Source organism: Epinephelus lanceolatus, chromosome 14 (assembly GCF_041903045.1).
Source record: "Epinephelus lanceolatus isolate andai-2023 chromosome 14, ASM4190304v1, whole genome shotgun sequence".
Classification (NCBI taxonomy): Eukaryota; Metazoa; Chordata; class Actinopteri; order Perciformes; family Serranidae; genus Epinephelus; species Epinephelus lanceolatus.
The window spans coordinates 14,576,107-14,597,022 of NC_135747.1; the positions used below are offsets into that span (position 1 = coordinate 14,576,107).

Consider the following 20,916-nt stretch of genomic DNA (forward strand, 5'->3'; position numbering starts at 1 on the left):
CCTCTGAATGCTGCTGAATGTTACAGTGATGAGGTGCGGCTGCCTCTCCCAGCACTCTGCTTTGACAGGCTCTCTAATGTATTTGATTCCAAAATATATGGATCTATTTCTGCCACGTAAGGGTAATCTGGACTTTTATGCAGGGATGATTTCCATGTCATAGCACAACTTGTCAAAGGCAATGTGTTTGCCCTCTGCAGAGAACACACTGATTTAAGCTATTTGGGGATTTGAATTATAGCTCTGAATTCATTGGCTGAAAAGTAGCAGGAAAAAAAATCTCATTACTGACATGCAGAGAGAAAGTATTGTCTTCTTGGTTCATCTTCTTTAGCAAACACACACCGTAATCGATTTTTTTTCTAATACTCTCTGACGCTGACATACTGACACTAAAAATAATACATTAAACAGTATATATTTTTCTTTATTTTCGAACAATGAAGCCTCTGAAATATAAACAATGTCAAACATGCACCTTCCCTCCCACCCTCTGTCTCTGAACAACATTCAATTATCTCACTTGATTAACTTTTCATTACGACAACTCAAACAAACAAACACTTTTCTCCAGAGTGAAGGAGCCCGTGATAAGTGATGCTCTTGTTCCGAAGTGACTAGCCATGAATACAGCTCAATGATTTTTTTTAGTGTTTCTCAGTAGGTTGAAAATGTGCTGCCAACCGGCCTCGTAGACTGTAACATATTAGCATATTTATTAAATTTTTGCTCCTCTAATGGATGGAACATTTACAGTAAGTAGTCAAAGTGATCGCTCTCCTCTCTCCGGTGGTACTCTGCACTGTGCTGTGCTTTTTAGTGTGTTATTCTACTTCACTGCAGTCACTTTACCAGAGAAGATGAGGTTGTAATTTCCAATAGTGTTGTATTTCCTGCTTCTGCTTTCAATACAGATGCTTCTGATTTCTGAAAAGGTCATTTCCAAGTAATCTGTCAAAGTATTACATGTATTAAATCCAGTTGTGAAGTGGAGGGTGTATGCTGGTTTATGGGATATACCCATGGGTGGATCATGAGGCAGTGGAGCCCTGGGCACAGATAAGCAAAAGGCACCACCACCTCTCCTACACAGGCGCAAGACACACAGATTTTGCCTTGTTGTTTGTCTGCTGTTGTTTGGGTCTCTATGTGGTTATTGTGTGGCTCTTTATAGACATTTTGTTAATGTTTGAGGTCGTTTGGTATCTTTCTCTAGAGATTTTGTGTCTGCAGGCAGTTTGTGTGTCTTTAAGGTCATTTTATCCCCATTTCCACCGAGCAGCATGGTTCGGTTCGGTTCGGTACGCTTTTTTTCCCCCCATTTCCACTATGAAAAGTTGTGGATGGTACAAGTGGAGCCGTTCCGCACGGTCCCCATTTTTGGTTCCCCTTCTGTTGGGGTACCGAGCACACAGATCTGGTACTAAAAGGTGGAACTGTGAACACTGCAGTCCGTTGATTGGTCAATAGCGGACGGTCACTCTGCTCAGGGCTGAGTTGTGGCTGGTTTTGAGGCTCATGTAACCACTGTTCTTACCGTGGAGAGTTTTATTAGTAGACTGTAACTATATAATTAAAGGATGTTTTGCTGCCTCTTGCAGCAGCTATAGCTACTTAATTCACTGTGCCAACTGCCAGCAACTTTTAAGGTGGAATGTTTATTTGTTCATTCATTCAGCATTCATATATATTAATTTCGACCCAATTATGTGAACTGCATATATTTTGATCCTCACTCATTGTGGAGCGTCATGTGGTCTCTGGTAACACTAAACCCCCAAGCTTGCCTTAGAAGGACTAAATGAATAAACCCACTGTTTTTAAATATACCAAGGAAGAGACTCTCACTGCAGCCTGTTTTATTTTGTTCTGAAAATGTCGGCATGCAACCCTGTTCTGTGGACGATAAACAAAGCCCGGGTTTCCATCTGTGTGATCAATATTGAGGAAATACAGTGAGTGCTGGACCGAGCAGTGAGTGACAACAAAACACGAAGTGGACTTAGGGTCTAGGTACCATGTCTGAAGGGTTACTTTTGGTTCCAAAGGTACCATACCGAAAGTGTTTGGTTGGAATGGGACTTTTGTGTCTTTTTCTAGTAATTTTGTGTCTGTAGTCATTTTGGTTCTCCTTGAAGTCATTTTGTGTCTCTTTGAGGTCATTTTTTGTCTTTTTTTGTACTGTCTTGACTAGGACTGGTAGAAGAGATTTTGTATATTAATGGGAACTTCCTGGCTAAATAAAGGATAGATAAAGAATAAAAAATGAAAGTGTCTGATTGTAGTCGTTTTGTGTTTCTTTGGGGTCATTTTTTGTGGTTTTAGTAGTTGTGCACCTTTTGAAGTTTCTCAGTGTCCATTTTTGTCTTCTTTTCCTTTGCATCTCTTCATGGTCATTTTGTGTCTGTTTATTTGAGCAACATTTTGCAGATGAAGGCCAGGGAGACCCCTGCCACTTTGGGCCCCTAAGCCATGGCCTGGTAGGCCAGTTAAGTAGTTCATCCATGGGTAAACCCACCTCTTTTTCTGGTCATTTACAGTGTACCCAACTATCAGCCAAAAAGCTATTAGAATGTATAAGAGAGTATACCCACTCCCCCTTTGTTAACCTGCCCGTCTACATAGCAGTACACTCACATCATCAACTGTCACTACACCGCTGATTAAATTCATCTAAATTTAAATTCTCTGTCAGATTTTGCTCTGCTGTTTAAAGAGTTGAGGTTCCAGGTCCTGTTATCCTGGTTATATTTGACTGCCAGGCCCCACTACACACTATATAAATAACAGCAGACACTGGCAATCAATATTTCATGCATCTTACTTTGTTGTTCCACAGTCTGGCAAGATATTGTCACTCATATCATTACTCTCCCTAATATGAGGAAACAATCTGGTGTCATCAAATCCTATTACAGCGGATTTTCTTCCTCAGGAGTGGTTAGAATTAAAATTTCATTGTTTGCTGGAAGATTTCGACACCCACACCCACCATGTTTCCTCCAATATTTAAGGGCATGTCAGAAGCCTGGCAGTGCACCAGTTCTCAAATCCCTGAGCGAATTGTGCTTTGAGGGATTAACAACATTTACTGTCACATTTGAGCCCTAGTTTGAGCTACAGGATTACATTTCTTGAAAACTACATGTAAACGCGCATGTATCTCTCAATTTCTTGGGAAAATTATACCTTCTAGACCGTCCGGACAGCTCCGTGTCACATCAAAGCTGACACACTTAAGCTTCTCAGATAACTTTCTAAAGCCTTGTCAATAAATTGTGTCACTGCAATCATCGCTCATCTTGTACAAATAATATTTCCTTGCACACCCTTCTGGAAACTGTTGAATGTTTGAACCCCGGGGAATTTATGACCCAATTTCATCTTTTTGAAATCAATCTTGTCACTCTTGCCACCCAGAGGATACCAACCACAGCTACACACCTACAGAACAGGTTAAGCTCCTAATTTATGGGTGGGAAATCCACTCATTAAAGGTCCTTGAGCCAGCCATCGGTGTAGCCTCTGTGTTGGGTATGCATCTTAATTTGGTCCAACATTAATTACAGGCCTTGACTGCAAACAGAGTTTTGGGGAATGACTGGCTATTCACAGACAAAGGCCATGGCCATCCCTAAAGGGAAAGCATAATTAGGCCAGATGGGGCAATCTGAGTGTTAGCCTTGGGTTAGTCTTTTTCTCGTCCATGGTGAGGCTTCTTGTTGTTTTTGGCAGAGCAACAGTGCCACACTCACCATTCATACTCTACCATCTGTGTGGCTGAATGTGGAAGGTCTGAGAAACTTGTTAAGTAGTCAGCAAAACAGACGCGATGTTTTGTTCATTGGATGTTGTAGAGTGAATTTTATGTCTCAAACAGGCAGAAATTCAGCGCTACTTTAGTTTTATCAATCATTTGAATAAACTAAAAATTTAAAGTAAAACTGATTTAAATATTGTAAGGTGTGTATGTAAGGTAATACAAACTATTGTTTTTGGATGTGTTTGTGGAAACAGCATCTAAGATTCAGGCCTCTGGGTGGGCATCCCTCATGTTGACTGACATATGAGAGCTGCTGTTGCCAGGAGACGTTCTGTCAACCTCTGTGGTACACTACTGACTAGAGCACATCATAACCCTGTACAGCCTATGAAGGCTGATACGAGATGTGTTTTTCCCCTTTTTATGCCTCCATGTCAGCATCAGCCGTGGCCAGAGGCATTATGTTTTTGGGTTGTCCATCCATTTGTCTATATTTCCATACGTTCATCCGTTCCATTCTTGTGAACACTTTATCCTGAGAACGCATCGAGGGATTTTCTTTAAATTTGGCACAAACTTTCACTTGGATTTGTTAATTAACTGATTACATTTCGGTGGTCAAAGGTCAAGGTCACTGTGACCTCACAAAACATGTTTTTGGCCATTACTCAAGAATGTATGTGCTAATTCTCACAATATTTCACACAAATGTCTAATAGAAAATAATGACAAAGTGATGACAATTTATATCTAAAAGGTCAAAGGTCAGTTTCACTGTGACTTCAAAATGCTCTGTAAAAACACTCATCTGGCCATTACCCAACAGCATAACTCAGGAACAGGAGGGTAGACATTTGGTTGGACGCTGAATTGGTGACGATTCTCTTAGGTGACTGCCTTGTGCTGATTGTATAGGTCCTCTGTGGTGTCGGGTTAAATATGTGTGTGAAGCATCAGTTTCGTAGCTTCGGCAGCAACGTCCATATTTGAAACACTGTCTACTGTCATGGCCACATATGTGTCTGGACAGACATGGATGTTAACTGCAACTTGACTGGTTGGCTGTGGCATATAACCGCAAGGCAGTCTTTCTAACCGTGCATGTACTGTCAGTGATTTCCTTAATAACATTCAACATTTTGGAGGACCCTTTTTATGGTTGAATTGATACTTCTCTCAGAAAGGAGGAGCCCACGTGGCAGGCTAACTAGCCTCCAGAGAGTGGAAGCCTATCTTGCTAAAATTAACCCTTCTTAATAAACTCCCTAAGTCTGTATTAACACCTGCTGAGTCATTGGCAAGTCTTGCACATCTCAGTTTTAGCTAGCATTAGCTGTGTCTCCTTTATGAATCCAGTCGTGAAGACGGCCAAAAAAGTACACAAAAGTACGTATGATATGTATATATCTATGATATAAATGGTCATATAAAAGGTTTTTATCACCTCACAACATAAAATTACCATGCCTGCATTAGTTGATCAGCACATTTACTTAAATTAATACATGCCCCGACTCAGATTTCTTATTATATAATTGTATATGATAAATTCACCATTCTCTACATTTTGCAGTTCAGCAGTATCTGTGCTCTAAATTGAGCTTGTTCCCCTCAATGTTGTGAAAGCCGGCCCTCGTGGTTTCTCTTAACAGATCACATGTAGAAATGTAGCAAATCAAAGCTTTTTCAAAATTTCTGATAATACATCAAACCAATGACAAAGCAGCAGAACCTCATCCGAGCTTCACAAGTCTAACCCCCCTCCCCCCCTCTCTTTTTTTTTTCACCAAGCATAATGTGAAAACAGATGGAATTAATTTTGTGCAATTGCTAGAATCATTCTGTTGATACATCTGATTAGAGCAAATTAGACTGCAGTAGATTGCAAATTAGACCGGGCTTGCTCTTGTGAATGCATATGCCTCTGTGTATCAGCATGAGTAACATTTGACCGCATATTTCAGTAATTCAAACATTTTACAAATCCCAGTTTTCTACATTGTGGCTTATATCGTGCCCTGTTTGCTCAGAAGCTTGTGAATATTTCTGCATGTGCTCTGAACTTCAGCAGTAGCTTCCTTTAAGGTGCAGTCAGGATACTTTTTGGAGAAGATAACAGAACAAATTAAACATGCTGCTTCTCACAACGTCTTCGCAGTTACAATTCATTATTTGAGTGTACTCTTTCCTTGAAAGTGCGTCTTTTACAGCTGTCTTACTTTTTATTTGCAGAGGACAGCATAAAAGACAGAGGTTGTCATTAATGCTGGAATTTAAGTAGTTAGACTACAGCTCAAAGAAAATGAAAAGCTTTTGCTAAGTATCTAAAGCATATTCCTTCCACATACAGTATATCTGAAAACCATAGTATCAAGGCTACTACATGCACTTCACTATTGACTCATGCTTTAAGAGGTAGCACTGCATAGCTCTAGATATGTGAAAAGCATCAAGCGGGCTCAGTGGCAGATATACACTCCCTGCAGCACTCTGTGTTTGCCAAAAGGGAAAGCTGATCATCTGGCGTCTTTGAGCAGATATAAGGATTAGCTTTGAATATCTCCAGCCCGGCATGTAGTCATTTTGCATACTGCCTCACAACAGGGAAGCGCGCTAGTTACCGTACCACACGATGAATAATAATGCACAGGTCACATGGGGTCCACACACAAGCTTGAGTGCGAGTAAACAGAGATGGCTGGAAGCAGCGTCAGTCTTTGACCTACCTGTCAAGGGCTGACAATTTTTTTCTTTTTGTACCTCCAAATATTTTTTACCAGACAGCATTTTAATACACATTTTCATGCTGTGTGAGTTTGACTGTATGTTTTTTTAGATATGAAAGGGTTAGTAGGGATGTTACCATACAGAGATTCATTATATGGCTCCAACTGGAGCAGTAACAAAATTGGGAAATTTATAAATCAATATTACATTATATTTGGTCTGCATGATAATTCATACAGAAATACAGATTTTTATGAGAGAGTCTTCTTTTTCACCCCTGCACTGTAGGGCCATCATAAGAGGGAGCCACTCAGGAACCTGTTTCATACAAAGCCTTTGTTTTTCTTTTGACTGACATACAGTATAGCAGTCAGAGAAGGCAGAGAAAGTCTGTTTATACTGAGCCATTCAAATGCTAATGTCTCGGAAAGATAGCAGCCAATGACAATGTATCTATCCAAGCAGACAAATTTTACCAGCATGTGGCTCTTTGTAGGTGTGTGTAATTCTGGTTACTTCAACCTGCGCCTTTTCCCCAGCCATTGTCATCATGATGACTGATTGCATTCAATGTTTTGTCATTTCATAGAGCTTTATGTGGCCCCACTTTTCCAGGAGTACTGCGAGTCCACCTCAATATGTCCGGCAGAATCTCACTCCATAATATTACCCTCAAAATAACAAAAACACAACCTCGCCGTCTGAATGTTTTCCCAGGTAGCAGCTCATATTCACAGAAAATGTGGTTTGGAGATTGCATCAGATGAAGCAACCTATGGAACGCTATGTGCTCACACTGAAAGCAACATTATGCAACTTCTTTTACCTTCAAATAACAGCTTCAAAATCATTTTGATGGTACAGTGACTTGTAATAGGGAGAATTGCCCCTTATTTATTCTCAGTTTATTCTCAGTTCACGCCCCACGATCCCTCACCATGTAACTTCTCGGAGGAAGTGCGTAATACTTTACTGAACTACATTACACACATCTACGTCTTAGAAAAGACATCATCGCAGAGGTGAAGACATGTTGTAAAATTCCAAACCTCATACACTGTAAGCAATGCATGAATTATACTTCGTATTAATGCAAAACAAGGCAGTGTTGCAAAATGTTTTTATTGTCCAGACATAAGCTGTAGTGTTCGGTCTCACGTCTAAAAACAACAACAATCTGACAGCAGAATGTCCATCACTGTCAATATCTAGTGTTTCCCATACACTGATTTATTTGTAGCAGCCCACCATAATATCAAAATTGACCACCACATATTGCTTTTCTGCTTTTCACTATTTTAAATGGATAAAATCTTGTTTCATTGTAGAGTTGCGCACAGCCCATTAATTTGCCCAGCCCCTACTTGCCCTGCTCTTGCTCTCTGTAACTGAGGGTCTGTATTTACAATACTGGTGTATAACTCAGAAGCTGTAGGGGCGCCAGATCACAAAAAGACCAAGCATTGCATTATGTTGCTTTAAAATAACTTTAATATGTGGCTTTTCTTGTTGTATAAAAGGATGTGTGTGTTGAGTAGCTCAACAGTGAATAAACTTTAAAAACATTTAATATTTCTGATAACTGCAAACATTATGGCCCAGGTTTAAAGTAAATGTAATTAAACTTTTAATTCAGACTGTATAAGACCATAGAAAAAAGATGGCATGCTGGAATGCAGTGTGTTTCCTAATCTGAAAGAAATTCATTTGCATGGCAAAAATGCTTTTACACTGCATGATTCTCATTTAGTTTACCGCTGTTTGGTAATTACTAGTTAAACATGAGTAATTCAGAGCTGAGAAAAACAAGATAGATGCAACAGTTTATGTTATGTCATAATCAGCAGCATATAATGTCAGTGCTGGCCACATTAAGACATGTTTAACAGTGAAAAGGGGGTCGCAGTCATTTTCAGAGGGTGAAACTTAATGATCCCTTGTTAAATTGAGCTGAAAATGTATTTTGAAATTATGAATACAGCCGCAACATGACAGCCGTGTGTTTATCAGAGTGCTTGTGTATTTTTGCATGCATGCATGTATGTGCACACTATATATTGTTACATGTATGAGTTTCTGCATGTTGCCTTACTGTGCACAACTGATATATTTATTTATTTTTTTGTCATAAAAAACTTATTTTTTAAAACAACTCTCCTTACATGAAAGTAGAGTAAATTAATGAATCCTGAAAATGTGGTGTTTTTGCCATAGCAGTGCAGACAAACAAGGAGAGCTGCAAGGCAGTACTGTTAAAGGCACTCAGTTAACTTAGGCTATCAACAGAATACACATCACCTTTGAGCCTTTCACAAAGTTGGATCAAAGAAATTGTCTCTGCATTCCGACTCAGTTGTTGTTTTGCTCTGAAATGTTACTTCGTCCCATCCACGTAAAGGTTTTGTCTGTACTTTAATAAAATACATAATCTGGCAGTATTACATTTCCTGCAAAACCTATTAGCCAATGCAAATTAGTTGTATATGAGCATAATGATTAGGAGACAGGGTTATATATCCAATGGTTATATGAGTGTAGTACGCTCCCTAACAGAAACTTTCATGTGTAAGGAGATTTTCTTGCAGGCTTTCATGCAGGCATTTTATAATTATTAGAATCTTGTTTACCTTTTGGACTTGTTTGGTGCTTTGAAAACTCTCTATTAAAGATGTTTGCTTGTCTCCAAAAGGTAACTTAAGGTCTGCCTGTGTGTCTTGGAAGGGACAAAATGACTTAGCTGGTGAAAATCTCTCCAGCATGCATTCTATTTTTTGAGTAGCTTGAAGCGGGGGTAGTTTTGGCAGTTAAGAGAACAACTGAGAACAGTTTGGCTCCATACAGTATTACTTAGCTTTTTTTTTTTTTTTTTTTATAACACTGAGTAAGACCAGCATACAAGTCTGAAATCCTCAAAGACGAGATGTCTTTTGATACAAACACATGACAACAACTAAATTGAGACTGTCCTTCAAAATATGACCATATAGTAGAGCTGGGCGGTATACCGATTTGTACCGAAAACCGGTATTTATTTTCGTTATGATATGAATTTTTCATATACCGCAATACCGGTGAATAGCCCAAACAACGTCCGGAACGTGCGCGGCGGGAAAGTGTTTCAGCGGGGACCCATTTCACCGCTGCACACCACAGGCACGTTTGAGCGGGTGAGAGAGAGCATAGAAAAGTTTAGAGGCAAGAATGGCTGCTGGAGAGAGTCCTGAAAGCAAAGCAACTGTACACGATGACCCAGAATAACTCATATCAAAAAGAGCAGTGTTTCCCGTATATGCAACTAGCAGCGGCACACCGCCGTTTACAATTCTCCTCTGCCCTCTGTATTGCGCACAGCGGAGTTTCGCCCCGATGCGCACACACACACACACACACACACACACACACAGACAAAGCGCACACACACAGGTAAGCACACTAGAGCACGGCTCGGACCACATTTTCCTGACCGAAGACGACCCGTCCCGAGTCCGAGACAGTTACAGTCGGGCTCCACCGGGCACGTCAGCGGCGCGACACGTCTGCAGCGCGAGTCCCGTAGCAGCTCGCCCCCGTTAATCAGCGGCTCCACCGGCAGCGGGAGCGGCGCGACAACCCCCACGCGGCTCTATTTTTGTCACGCTACGCTCCCCTACACGACCCTCCAGCAGATAAAAACTACATGAAATAGTCTGCTAAACGAGCACAATGTGTTTTTAAATGAATAAACCATTATCAGAGGTGATATGTGATGATTTTCTTTTCATGCATTTACCCATGTTTATCCGTGACATTGTGTAAATGTCTGTGGCGGACATTTGAAAGCGAGTAGATGACAAACAGTACAGTAAACTTGTAGATAACTCAAATATATGTAATAACTTAGGTGGAAAATGCTTTAACATTTCATGCAGCCTACATGCAGCCTCTCGGCTCTGCAAACGGTAAACAACCCCGCTGGCTTCTCTACGTGTCGCTTCCGTATGCAGTCAGTGGAGCCCAGATGAATGGAGCGGAGCGTGTGTTGTGTTCAGGCGTTGTCAGGTAAATAACAAATTCCGGCACTTGAATAGGCCATAGCACAACACAGCAGCATGTCAAGTTGGCCGAACCTGAGCAAAATACCGTGAAATACCGTGAAACCGATATGATTTTTTCTTTAAACCGTGATATGAAAATTTTGTCATACTGCCCAGGCCTACCATGTAGGTAATTTTTGCATGCAGAAATTATGACCCCTGGTTTGTTAAAGGCGCTGTATGTAAGAATGTGGCCAAAACAGTTACTGCACTCAAATTCAAAATACTGCCGCGAGTCGTGTCTGGCCCCCCCTCCCCTACAGATTTGAGGTTGCTGGACAGCGGCACACTGGAGACTGATTTGTTTGCCCACAGGCGGTTGCCGTGGCAGGGCCGTATCACCGCATCCTTGATCTTCGGTTTTCCAGTGGACCGTTGAAGCAAGTCTGGCTTCTCTGCTGCTAATGCTGCTGCCGGGATACAGCGGAGGAGGAGCCGGCTGCTGATGCTATGTACTGGGACACTGCTAATGCTGCTTGCAGTGCTGCTGTAGCTCAGTAGTAACTGTAACTGATGCTGAGACTCTACTGACTGTGTGACTTGTAGACGGTGGTGGGTGGCGCAACAAGCCAAAACACAAATTCAAAACATAAACATGATTTGCGGACCGTAAATTTTTTTTTTTTTTTTTTAATGCGAATATTCTGGCTGTACTATTGTTGTCGGTGAGATCAGTATGTTATATTAACATTATTCCTTAGTCTCTGTGACATATTAGGATGATTTTACGACTATTTGCTTTAGATTTCTTACGTATAGCTCCTTTAATTGTCAAGTGGGGACCTCTAGTGGATACAGAAACTGGAGCAAAGGAGGAGTCAGCTGATGTATACTAAGGAGTGATAAAGTCGAATTAGGGCTGGAGTGAGGGGAGGTGGATGGGTCAAACAAGCAAGACCAAAAGTCAACGTAGAGTTACTTTATCAATGTAAAACAGTACATCATAGTATGTCCGTCACATGAGATATGTTAGATATTGCTACTTGACAGAGACAGCAAACTAGCTCGACGACATGCCCATACTTAGTATGACGTAGTATTAGGCTGAATATATTAAACTGTATGGACTTTGAACTAATGACGAAGGGGAAATCTGAACCCCATGGCTGGACCAGATGGGAACTACTGGTTTAGGCTGCTAATGCAAGCTAGTGAACATGTTTCTTTTTAATTTCATTTTTTAAAGTGATAACCATGTAATATACATAATAAGTAATACTGTAGCTTTTAATTGTAGAAAAGATGCAAATGTTCGTTGGGGGGTAGTTGGTCCGGTGTTTGGGTGGGTGGTGCATGTCAATTGGCATCCACATGAATGTCAATCAGTTTCCCATCAGAGCATTGCAGTGTTATTAGTTGAATTATGTTATTCACTTCATTCGACAGTGGTTTTATTGTTTTGGCTGATCAGTGTACACAGTGGCATGCAAACGTTTGGCGACCCCGGGTCAGAATTTTGTTTACTGTAGTTACGTAAGTAGAGGATGAACAGGGAACTGAGGCATGAAGTTAAAGATGAAACATTTCTTTAAAATTCTAAGCAAGATTACCTTTTAATTCAATCTTTCCCAGTTTCAAAATAACAAAAAAAGGAAAAGGGCCTGAAGTACAAGTCTGAACATCCTACGTGGTCAGTAATTAGTAGTGCCCCCTTTGGCAAGTATCACAGTTTCTAAATGCTTCTTGCAGCCAGCGAAGAGTCTTTCAGTTTTTGTTTGGGAGATTTTCGCTCATTCTTCCTGCAAAAGGCTTCTAGCTTTGTGAGATTCCTGAGGTCCTGTGGTCTATCCACAGATTTTCAATGATGTTTAGGTCGGGAGACTGTGAGGGCCATGGCAAAACCTTTAGCTTGCACCTCCTGAGGTAGTCCATTGTGGATTTTGAGTTGTGTTTAGGATCATTGTCCTGTTGTAGAAGCCATTCTCTCTTCATCTCAGCTTTTTTACACATGGTGTGATGTTTGCTTCCAGAATTTGCTGGAATTTAACTGAATCCATTCTGTGAAATGTTCCCCAAATTACTGGCTGCAACACAAGCCCAAAGCATGATTGATCCATCTCCCTGTTTAACAGTTGGACAGGTGTTCTTTTTATGAAATTCTGCACCTTTTTTTCTCCAAACATACCTTTGCTCATTGTGTTCAAAAAGTTGTATTTAAACTCAATCAGTCCATAGGACTCAATGAAGGTTGTATTTGTACAGATGTTGCAGCACAGTAGAACAGTGCACCACCACTCCAGAGACTGATAAATCTTCCTGCAGGTCTTTTGCAGTCAAACAGAAGTTTTGATTTGGTTTTCTAACGAGCAGCTCTCTCAGAAAGTTTTCTCGGTCCTCCAGACTTCAACTTGCCCTTCACAGTTCCTATTAACTGCCATTTCTTAATTGCATTACAAACTGAGAAAACAGCTACCTGAAACACTTTGCTGTCTTTCTATAGCCTTCTCCCGCTTTGTGGACATCAGTTATTTTAGTTTTCTGTGTGCTAGGCAGCTGTTTAGAAGAGCCCATGGCTGCTGATTGTTGGGACAAGGTTTCAGGCGTCAGAATATTTATAAATCTTTGAAAATTTGCATCACCTGGCCTTTCCTAATGATGACTGTGAGCAAGCCATAGCCCTAACAAGCTAATCAAGGTCCAAGACACTGTTCAAATGACTTTGAGTGCCCAAACTTTTGCATGCTCTTTTCCTTTTTTTTCTACTCTAAAATTGTACAAAACAAAAATAATACACTAACCTTGCTTAAAATGTTGAAAAGCATATTTCAGTTCACCTTCTACTCACTTTGACCGTTCAAATTAAATTTTAGTGAAGAGTCTTCCTTTGTCCACCACCTATTGTGTTAAAACTTCACATGGCAAATTTGGTTAAATGTTTGAACATTAACAGTGCAGCAAAACCTCTATTTGTGCCCAGCAGTCAGACTCTGCCACTGGGTGAATAAATGGGGTAAAGAATTGCCACCAAATTATTAATTTTAACAACATATCCTTTAAACACAGGAAAGCAATACTATGCCTCTCTGTAATAGTTTGTTTCCAGATTCTCTTTAAAGTTTATCAAGCTCCAGCTCTTTGCTACCCCAAAGTCATTTCACCCCTATGAGCCAGTGAGGAGTATTAATAAATACCCAAACAGGCTCTCTGTGGTCAATGAAATCCAAAAGCTACTGGGCATTCACCATTTTAATACTGCAGTGTTTGCTTGCTCTCTTATCACCTCAAAAAATAGTTTGCCCCGAAATGAAAATTCAGTCATTTTCCACTCAACCCCCTGTCAGTCAAAACTCCTCTGAGAGCTTTATGAAAGCCAAATACATGGGAAGTTTAACCCCGCAATTCCATCTCAGGCCTCTCTGAAGCTGTGAGAGGTAAAAGGGCCATTGTTTTACAGCCTGGATATTTTAATATCAATAACAGTACTTTGTATACACTTTTGTTCTCACGATTTGAGATCTTAAGAAACAGTGTAGTGTGTGTGTGTGTGTGTGTGTGTGTGTAAAAAATGCCTCTTCCTCGTTAGTCAACAGTTACTCACCACACATTATTGCTAAATATCCTCCACTTACAACTGTTTTCTTATGATTATAAGTTGACATATTGGTCTCCAACAAGCACTCAGTGAGATTTATACATTGCTCTCCAAACAAGACAATCACACCATTCATCTCAATGTGTCAGTGAGCAAGCAAGAAAGTTAGACACTCTAATGAAAAATGGACTTCTGAAAACTCAGTAAGTGTTAAAAAGCGTCTGATCCACTGGCATCACATAATTCCAGCTCTTAAAGATCAAAACCAAATGCTGTGCTTTCATTCAGAAGGCAGTGATAACTGAAGCTTTGATTGTCATTCAGTTCCCACTACACTGTTCAATGTAAATACATCCTGTCAAGAAATGATTTGGTCTCCTGCTGCAGCATTTCATAATGTCTTGAAATGGTTAGCACAGGAAAGACCAAGGACAATCAATGCAAGCTTTTATCTTCTGCGCCGTAAGTTGACATTAATTAATGTTCAGCAGTGGCATATCAATCTTTGTGCAAAGGAGAAAAGCTTTGTGTTTAGGGTTATACTTTCTCTTGTGCTATTTATTCTACTGAACTTTAATCATGCCATAATTAGCTGTTCTTTGTTCCTTCCTGTGTAAAGATTAGTGCTATACAGACCGTCATCACCAATCACAATTTTCAGAAAGTACATGGGAAATGACAATGTTAGCACTTCTTGTGGGCTGCTACCAGTCAATCAATGTGTCAAATGTTGGCTTTAGAATGCGAGGCTGGTAATCTGTTTTAATTGTACTGATCAAAAGTCTTTGATTGCCGGGGCATTATGTATATGGCATTTAAACTTTATAGTATAAAAATGACTTTTTACTCTCCACCTGTCTCTATCCTGTGACATTTACTAATTAACATGGTGACATTTATACAGTTGTTTTTCACTTCCCTCCTGTCATGGTCCTATAGTCAACAGTTACATAAACTTCTGATTTTTCTGCAAAACAAACACCACTTTAATTTCTCTGTGATGATTCACACCTTGTCCACAAAGACTTTGAAACTCTCGAAGGTTAGACGGATCTTTTTGCCAAATGACAGCAGAGCAATTGTGACTGAAAGGGCCACGACAAGAGAAAAATCCAGAAAAGTCATTTCCCAAATCAAAAAGTCATTTCCCACTCTGCGTACCCTTTCATACCTTTTTTCTCCAAATCTCACTTTTTCTCTCTTCCTCTCTACCCCTGCAGAGCTCCTGTCAGCCTGCCACGAGCTCCGGTGCCGCTACGGCTGCGTCATGACGAGAAACGGCACCTTCTGTTTCTGCGCTGATGGCTTTGAGGTCGGCGAGGACGGGACGAGCTGCAGAGGTAGGATTCAGCTGCGCTGGTGGGGGCCTCCTGCCATGGAGCTCTCCCCCCTCTCCCCTCCCTCTTCCCCACACCAATCCCTCCTTTTGCCCTCAGCTAGACTTCCTTCAGATGAATAAGCAGGAGGTACGAGGTATATGAGAACCATCTGTCTGCAGGCAGGGCCTCATGTACAGTGCATTACACCCAAACATGCATACACAACTATAGTATACGACACGCGATTTTTCTGTGTCTCTTCCTCTGCCTCTCTTCATATGTGCCACCGGCCTGGTTTCTGACAGCCAGTGAGGAAGACAGTATTTCGCTGTCAAAGGTGCCTCCAGAGTTGTAGTGTCTTATTTGGACTTTGCACATAGCTTATACCAAGAACATGGCACAGAATTGCATAATTATGCTGGAGGAAGGGGTTTAACAAAGTAACACCGCTTCCCTGAGTTTGATCCTGTTTGGGGAAGACAGGAGAGAGCAGTTTATATACTGCAGCTCCAAAAAAGGCTCATTGGTTATAAAAGTAATTACGCCTGAGGTGCCAGAGTGAGGCCACATTAAGTATACTTTATGTATTTGGGTCATGTTTGAGCACACCTAATTTGTTACAAATGACTCTCTTTCTTTTTTTCCATAAGATCATGATGAATGTGCCATGTATGGCGCATGCAGCCAAACCTGCACGAACACCTACGGGTCATACAGATGCAGCTGCACAGAGGGATACATCCTGCAGCCTGACAGGACATCTTGCAAAGCCAAACAAGGTGAGCGGCATTGGGAAACAACATAATCTGCATAGTATGTATGTTTCATCTCTAATAATAAACAAGGCGGTTTTGTTCATCCAGAGTGGAATTCCTGCTTATCGTCAGCCTCGGTGCTCAGTAGCTTTGGTAAGGCAAGATTAATGTGGTTTAGCAGTGACCACATCTATCACCCATGTGGGAATGGGTAGACATGGTCAGGCAGGATAATGATAAAATTAATGAGCATGAGATTTTAAGTGGGAGCAGTCTGAAGTATTTTGTGCGGAGACAATGCCCAGCGTCACCCTGATTTATGTTAATGCCCGATGCTGGTAAGAAATCTGTCCCGATGAGTAAAACAGCCTACTTAGAAATAAAACAACCGAAGAGGGTATTGTGTTTTGGTGGTCCACTGGTGCAAGTAAACAAGCTTAACCTTGTGCGGTATGTTTTTGTGTCTTGCATTTAACCATAAAGTGAAACTGAGTTTTTTTTAAGGGTGTTGTCACTATGGCATATATGGGTTGAAAATAGCTGGAGGCCCAACACACCTAGCAGGGGAGAACACCACAGTTGCAGCTTTTAATCAATGTGACTGGTGTCCTACCAGGAATAAACTGAATATGATTACCCATAAACTTAACTGAACCCAATGCTCACATGCATTAATATTAATTTAGCAGAGAGCGATAGTGGTATGGGGATAACTATGGGGTTACCATTAGTTGTAAAAGCTCATGAATATAAATTTCAGATAGACCTCTCTGAGGCTAGAAGATGAGGAGCAGCAGGGAATGAAAAACATATTAACGTGTTGAGTGTAAGATTGAAGTTGAAACTCTGCAGCACAAATGTTCTTTTTGGGGATTTAATCTTGATTCGATCTCTTCTCATTTGGCTCAGATTAAACTGAAAGGTATAATAATTTTTTTATTCTATTTGTATTCTGAGCATAAATCTGACTTTACAACACCCTGATGGTTTTCATGTCTGCTTGTTAATGCACTTCACTGACTCATGTTAAGTTGCAAATTGTAGATTATAGAGGTTCGGGGTTAATACATGTTGCAGAAAATATCTTTTGTGGACTTAAAAAATACAGTGAATGGCAGGAATGTGTTTCCATATAACAGACCCATCACTGCTCACTGTATTATTGTGTATTTTCATTGTGGAGGGGATAAGACAGTCAGCATATGATCCAAAAATATACTCTATACAAACACACCCTTATAGTATTTGTCTGTTCATAATCTAGAAATGCACTTTATGATGGTGTGTTATAAAATAGCTTTGTCATTTTTGCTCCATCAGCTGACATTTCCCAAGATTAAAACTCAGGGTAGACCTCTGTCACAGAGCCTGGTCAAAACCCCATCTACCCCTCATGTGGGAGAAAAATGTCCGACTACTAAAAGTTGATTCAGAGGGATAAGGGGAAGCAGTTATGTTAGCAGACATTCTGATTTATTGCCTATATTAGGAGAGTAGCCCCTGACTTCAACTTCTGTGGAAGATCGGGATAAATAAGGGCCGTTTTTAGGGGGTGAACCTGATGTCAGAGAATGTACACGCTCAATTAAGCCCATAAAGCAGCTTATCTCAGTTTTACCACCGTGGACAGTCCTGCCTCAACTAGACTTATGTTTCTCAATTTGTTGTTTTACTTCAAATCAATCAGCTCGGGAAATCGTTTTTTGTTGCATTGTTTTGGTGCCGTTTAACCGGCTGTTAGGGAGAATATTCTCTTTCTTTCTTTGAGTCTGAATGCAATTCATGCTTTTGACCTCTGACAGTTACTTTTTTTTCTCACCGAGGCAAAATAAAATAATACCTTCCATATTTTCCATTTCACTCTAGATCCTGGTGACAGCCGTCCAATGCTAGTCATTGGTGGTGCAGATCGTATTGTCATCACCCATCTAAATGGAACAGGCCTCCAGCCCCTGAGGTCTCTGAGTGTAAATGGAACACTGGCATTGGATTTCCAGCACAACCAGGAGAGCGTATGCTGGGCTCTCTCGACAGAATCCTCTGGGCAACTCCACTGTGCTGAAACAAGGAATCTGCGTGGATTCACACGGGAAAAGGAAATAAGAACGCAACAAAGTTTGCAACGTATGTTTTCAGCTGTTTATAGCTCCCTTCTCTTCCAGTTCATACTCCTTTTCATCTCCTTACTTTGCTGATGAATTTGAGTGATAATCCGATCTGAAGTTGTGAAAACTATCAATACAGGAGGGTAGTGGTGAGACGAGATATACATCACCAATGCTCTTTTCTGTCACACAAACATGCTCACCCCCTTTCTGTTTCTCTTTCTCCTTTTTTCCCTCTCACACTCTTACCTGTGAGCTCTCTCATATCTCTTCATTATGGGTGCAGTTGAAGGCAGGTTAGCCTCAGCGGTTTTGGCCGCTCACCTTTCCCTTACAGTTGTCCTTCAAGCCTGGAGGCTATGCCAGCTTCTCTTCTTCAAAAGTGCTCTCTTTCCCTCCTTTTTAGTTGGATCCGGTCAAGATCATCACAGATATCGGACCTGCTATTAAATGTGCATAGTTTGCGCTGGCTATTTTTATAGGCCTTCAGTCAAAGCCTAACCTATAACTGTCACCTATAGTTAAATACTGGTGCAATCATTGAGAACACCTGCATCAGAGGTGTCAGGTTATACTGTCCTTGAGTGGAGAGCTGCCAGCCAATCAAAATTCCCAGCGGCGATGGTTAAATTTAAAGTAGCACTGCACCAATTTTACACTTCAAGATTTTATGCTACATGGTGACTACAACTTCTCAGTGGAAGCTTTGATAGTATTTTTAAGATAAGGGTTATTGCAGCTTGTGCTTGGAGTCTGGATATTTTTTTACCAGAAACCTTCATAAACCTGGGCCGTGGAGATAGGCAGGGAGGAACTTAAAAAAACATGCTATTGAGATGCATTATGGGAGGTGAAGGACCTAGTGTTCTTGGCACTGGGCTAAGGACTATGTAAAAAGAGGGATATGGCAGCCTCTGCTTCTCCAGTGTCTTTTTTTTAATGTTTCTGTGGTAGTCATGGACATTGTTGAAAATTGTATTCAAGTATACTTTACATTTTAACAGTTTAACACAAGAGTCTTACACCTGCTTGCTATTGCAGATGTGGAGCACATGGCCATCGACTGGCTGACAGGCAACTTCTATTTTGTTGACCGAGTCACCGACAAGATATTTGTCTGTAACCATGCTGGGGACACATGTGTTACTATCCTGCAACTAGACCTGCTGAATCCTAAAGGAATAGCTCTGGATCCTCTCATGGGGTAAGTGTCCCGCAGCCTATATAATACATCTCTGAAAGTACCGCAAGGCTCATTTATCATCATGCATCTTTTGTTAAAGAAAAAAAAATGGACGAAGGGAGAGAGAAAAAAATCACTATGCATAACAATTGACTTGTCTGGAAGAATGTGAGTGAGTTACAATGAAGGGATTTAAATGATTCCCTGTCCTTCGACTCAGCCCTCCTCTCTTTGAGCTGTGTAATTTGGTGGATAGCTGGTGATGCTTCAGACAGCTTCTACTGTCGAGACATTCATTTGTATTCACTGATTTCACCCCACATCCCTCAGTAGAATAGGCCCCTGCAGGACTTTCCATTACAGGATTTTTGTCTCTGTAGAGATCACAAAAAAAAAAAAAGTCGAGCAACTGTGGAGTAAAAAATATCCCCACACTGCTCACAATGAAAAAACATTTACAGCATGTGGTTGATGGTCACACAGAACTTATGTAGGTTCCTGAGCAGTTTCCCGTGTCACCATGCAGACAAACAAAACAAACAGAAAAAGAAATTAAATAAATTGCATGCAGCAGCTGTAGCAGAACGTGAACCAGATTCAGTAGCTCAAAGCTTTTTCTGCCCTCGTATTTCCAGTGAGCAAAAGACGAGCAGGGCCATTATATTACGAAGACACAAGGACAGACACCAAGCTCGGAGCACATTTATAATGGTACACACATTTAAGAAACAGTGATACACTAATAATAGTGATACAGCCTTTTTTTTAGCGCTAGATCTTGAAGCACAGTAATGACCACCTCCAAACATCAATAACAATGGGAGCATGTTGCTGCTGTGCACCAATTCTATTAATCTGCATCATGCCCAGCCCCCATAAGGACAAGGCAATGTAAACTTTAAATCTTAACATATAATAAATTTGATTGAGGCTGAACTACATTGCTTCTTGTGGATTTCCAGTTTATAAATTGTGCTTTATTTAACAGCTTGTGCTACCTCCATAAACCATTGGGTCTAATCAAAATAATTAGCTGCTGGTTTCTTAATGACAAGGGCCGTTTGGATCTGGTTGGCAGCCCCTCTGTGTTCTCATTAAACGCTGGCTGGCCACTGGAAAGCAATATGGCTTATAAGAGAATATACTTTACCTTGGAGTTTCTATTCAAGCTCGCTCCCTGTGAGTCACCTCAGACACACTGTAAGTAAGGGTGGTTTTTCAGCGGTTTTGTCGTAATCACACATGACTCACGCACACACACACACATAAGTGCCAATTCTGTTGTGTGCATAGAGGGATGATTGTATGGCTGTGGAGTCTGCTGGCCCACAAGGGAGCTGGACATGCAGGCTGCTGGCTAGATTGTCTGTATAAGACACAGAAGTTTTTCCAAGACCTGTTCCTGCCTCTAATTGGTGAGATATGGGTACAGCTGTTTCTGAAGAGGTGAGCCTGAGAG

General features: G+C 40.9%; 1 protein-coding gene across 8 annotated transcripts in view; it reads left to right on the forward strand.

Annotated features, from left to right (window-relative positions):
- Positions 1-20,916, forward strand: part of lrp1bb (low density lipoprotein receptor-related protein 1Bb) — a 339,312-nt gene that overhangs the window by 132,501 nt on the left and 185,895 nt on the right. For all 8 annotated transcript variants that reach the window (XM_078174387.1, XM_078174384.1, XM_078174381.1 and 5 more), the window contains 4 exons: positions 15,316-15,435; positions 16,065-16,193; positions 18,036-18,293; positions 19,316-19,478. In XM_078174387.1, coding sequence (XP_078030513.1) covers positions 15,316-15,435; positions 16,065-16,193; positions 18,036-18,293; positions 19,316-19,478 — 670 coding nt within the window. The remainder of the gene's footprint in view (positions 1-15,315; positions 15,436-16,064; positions 16,194-18,035; positions 18,294-19,315; positions 19,479-20,916) is intronic.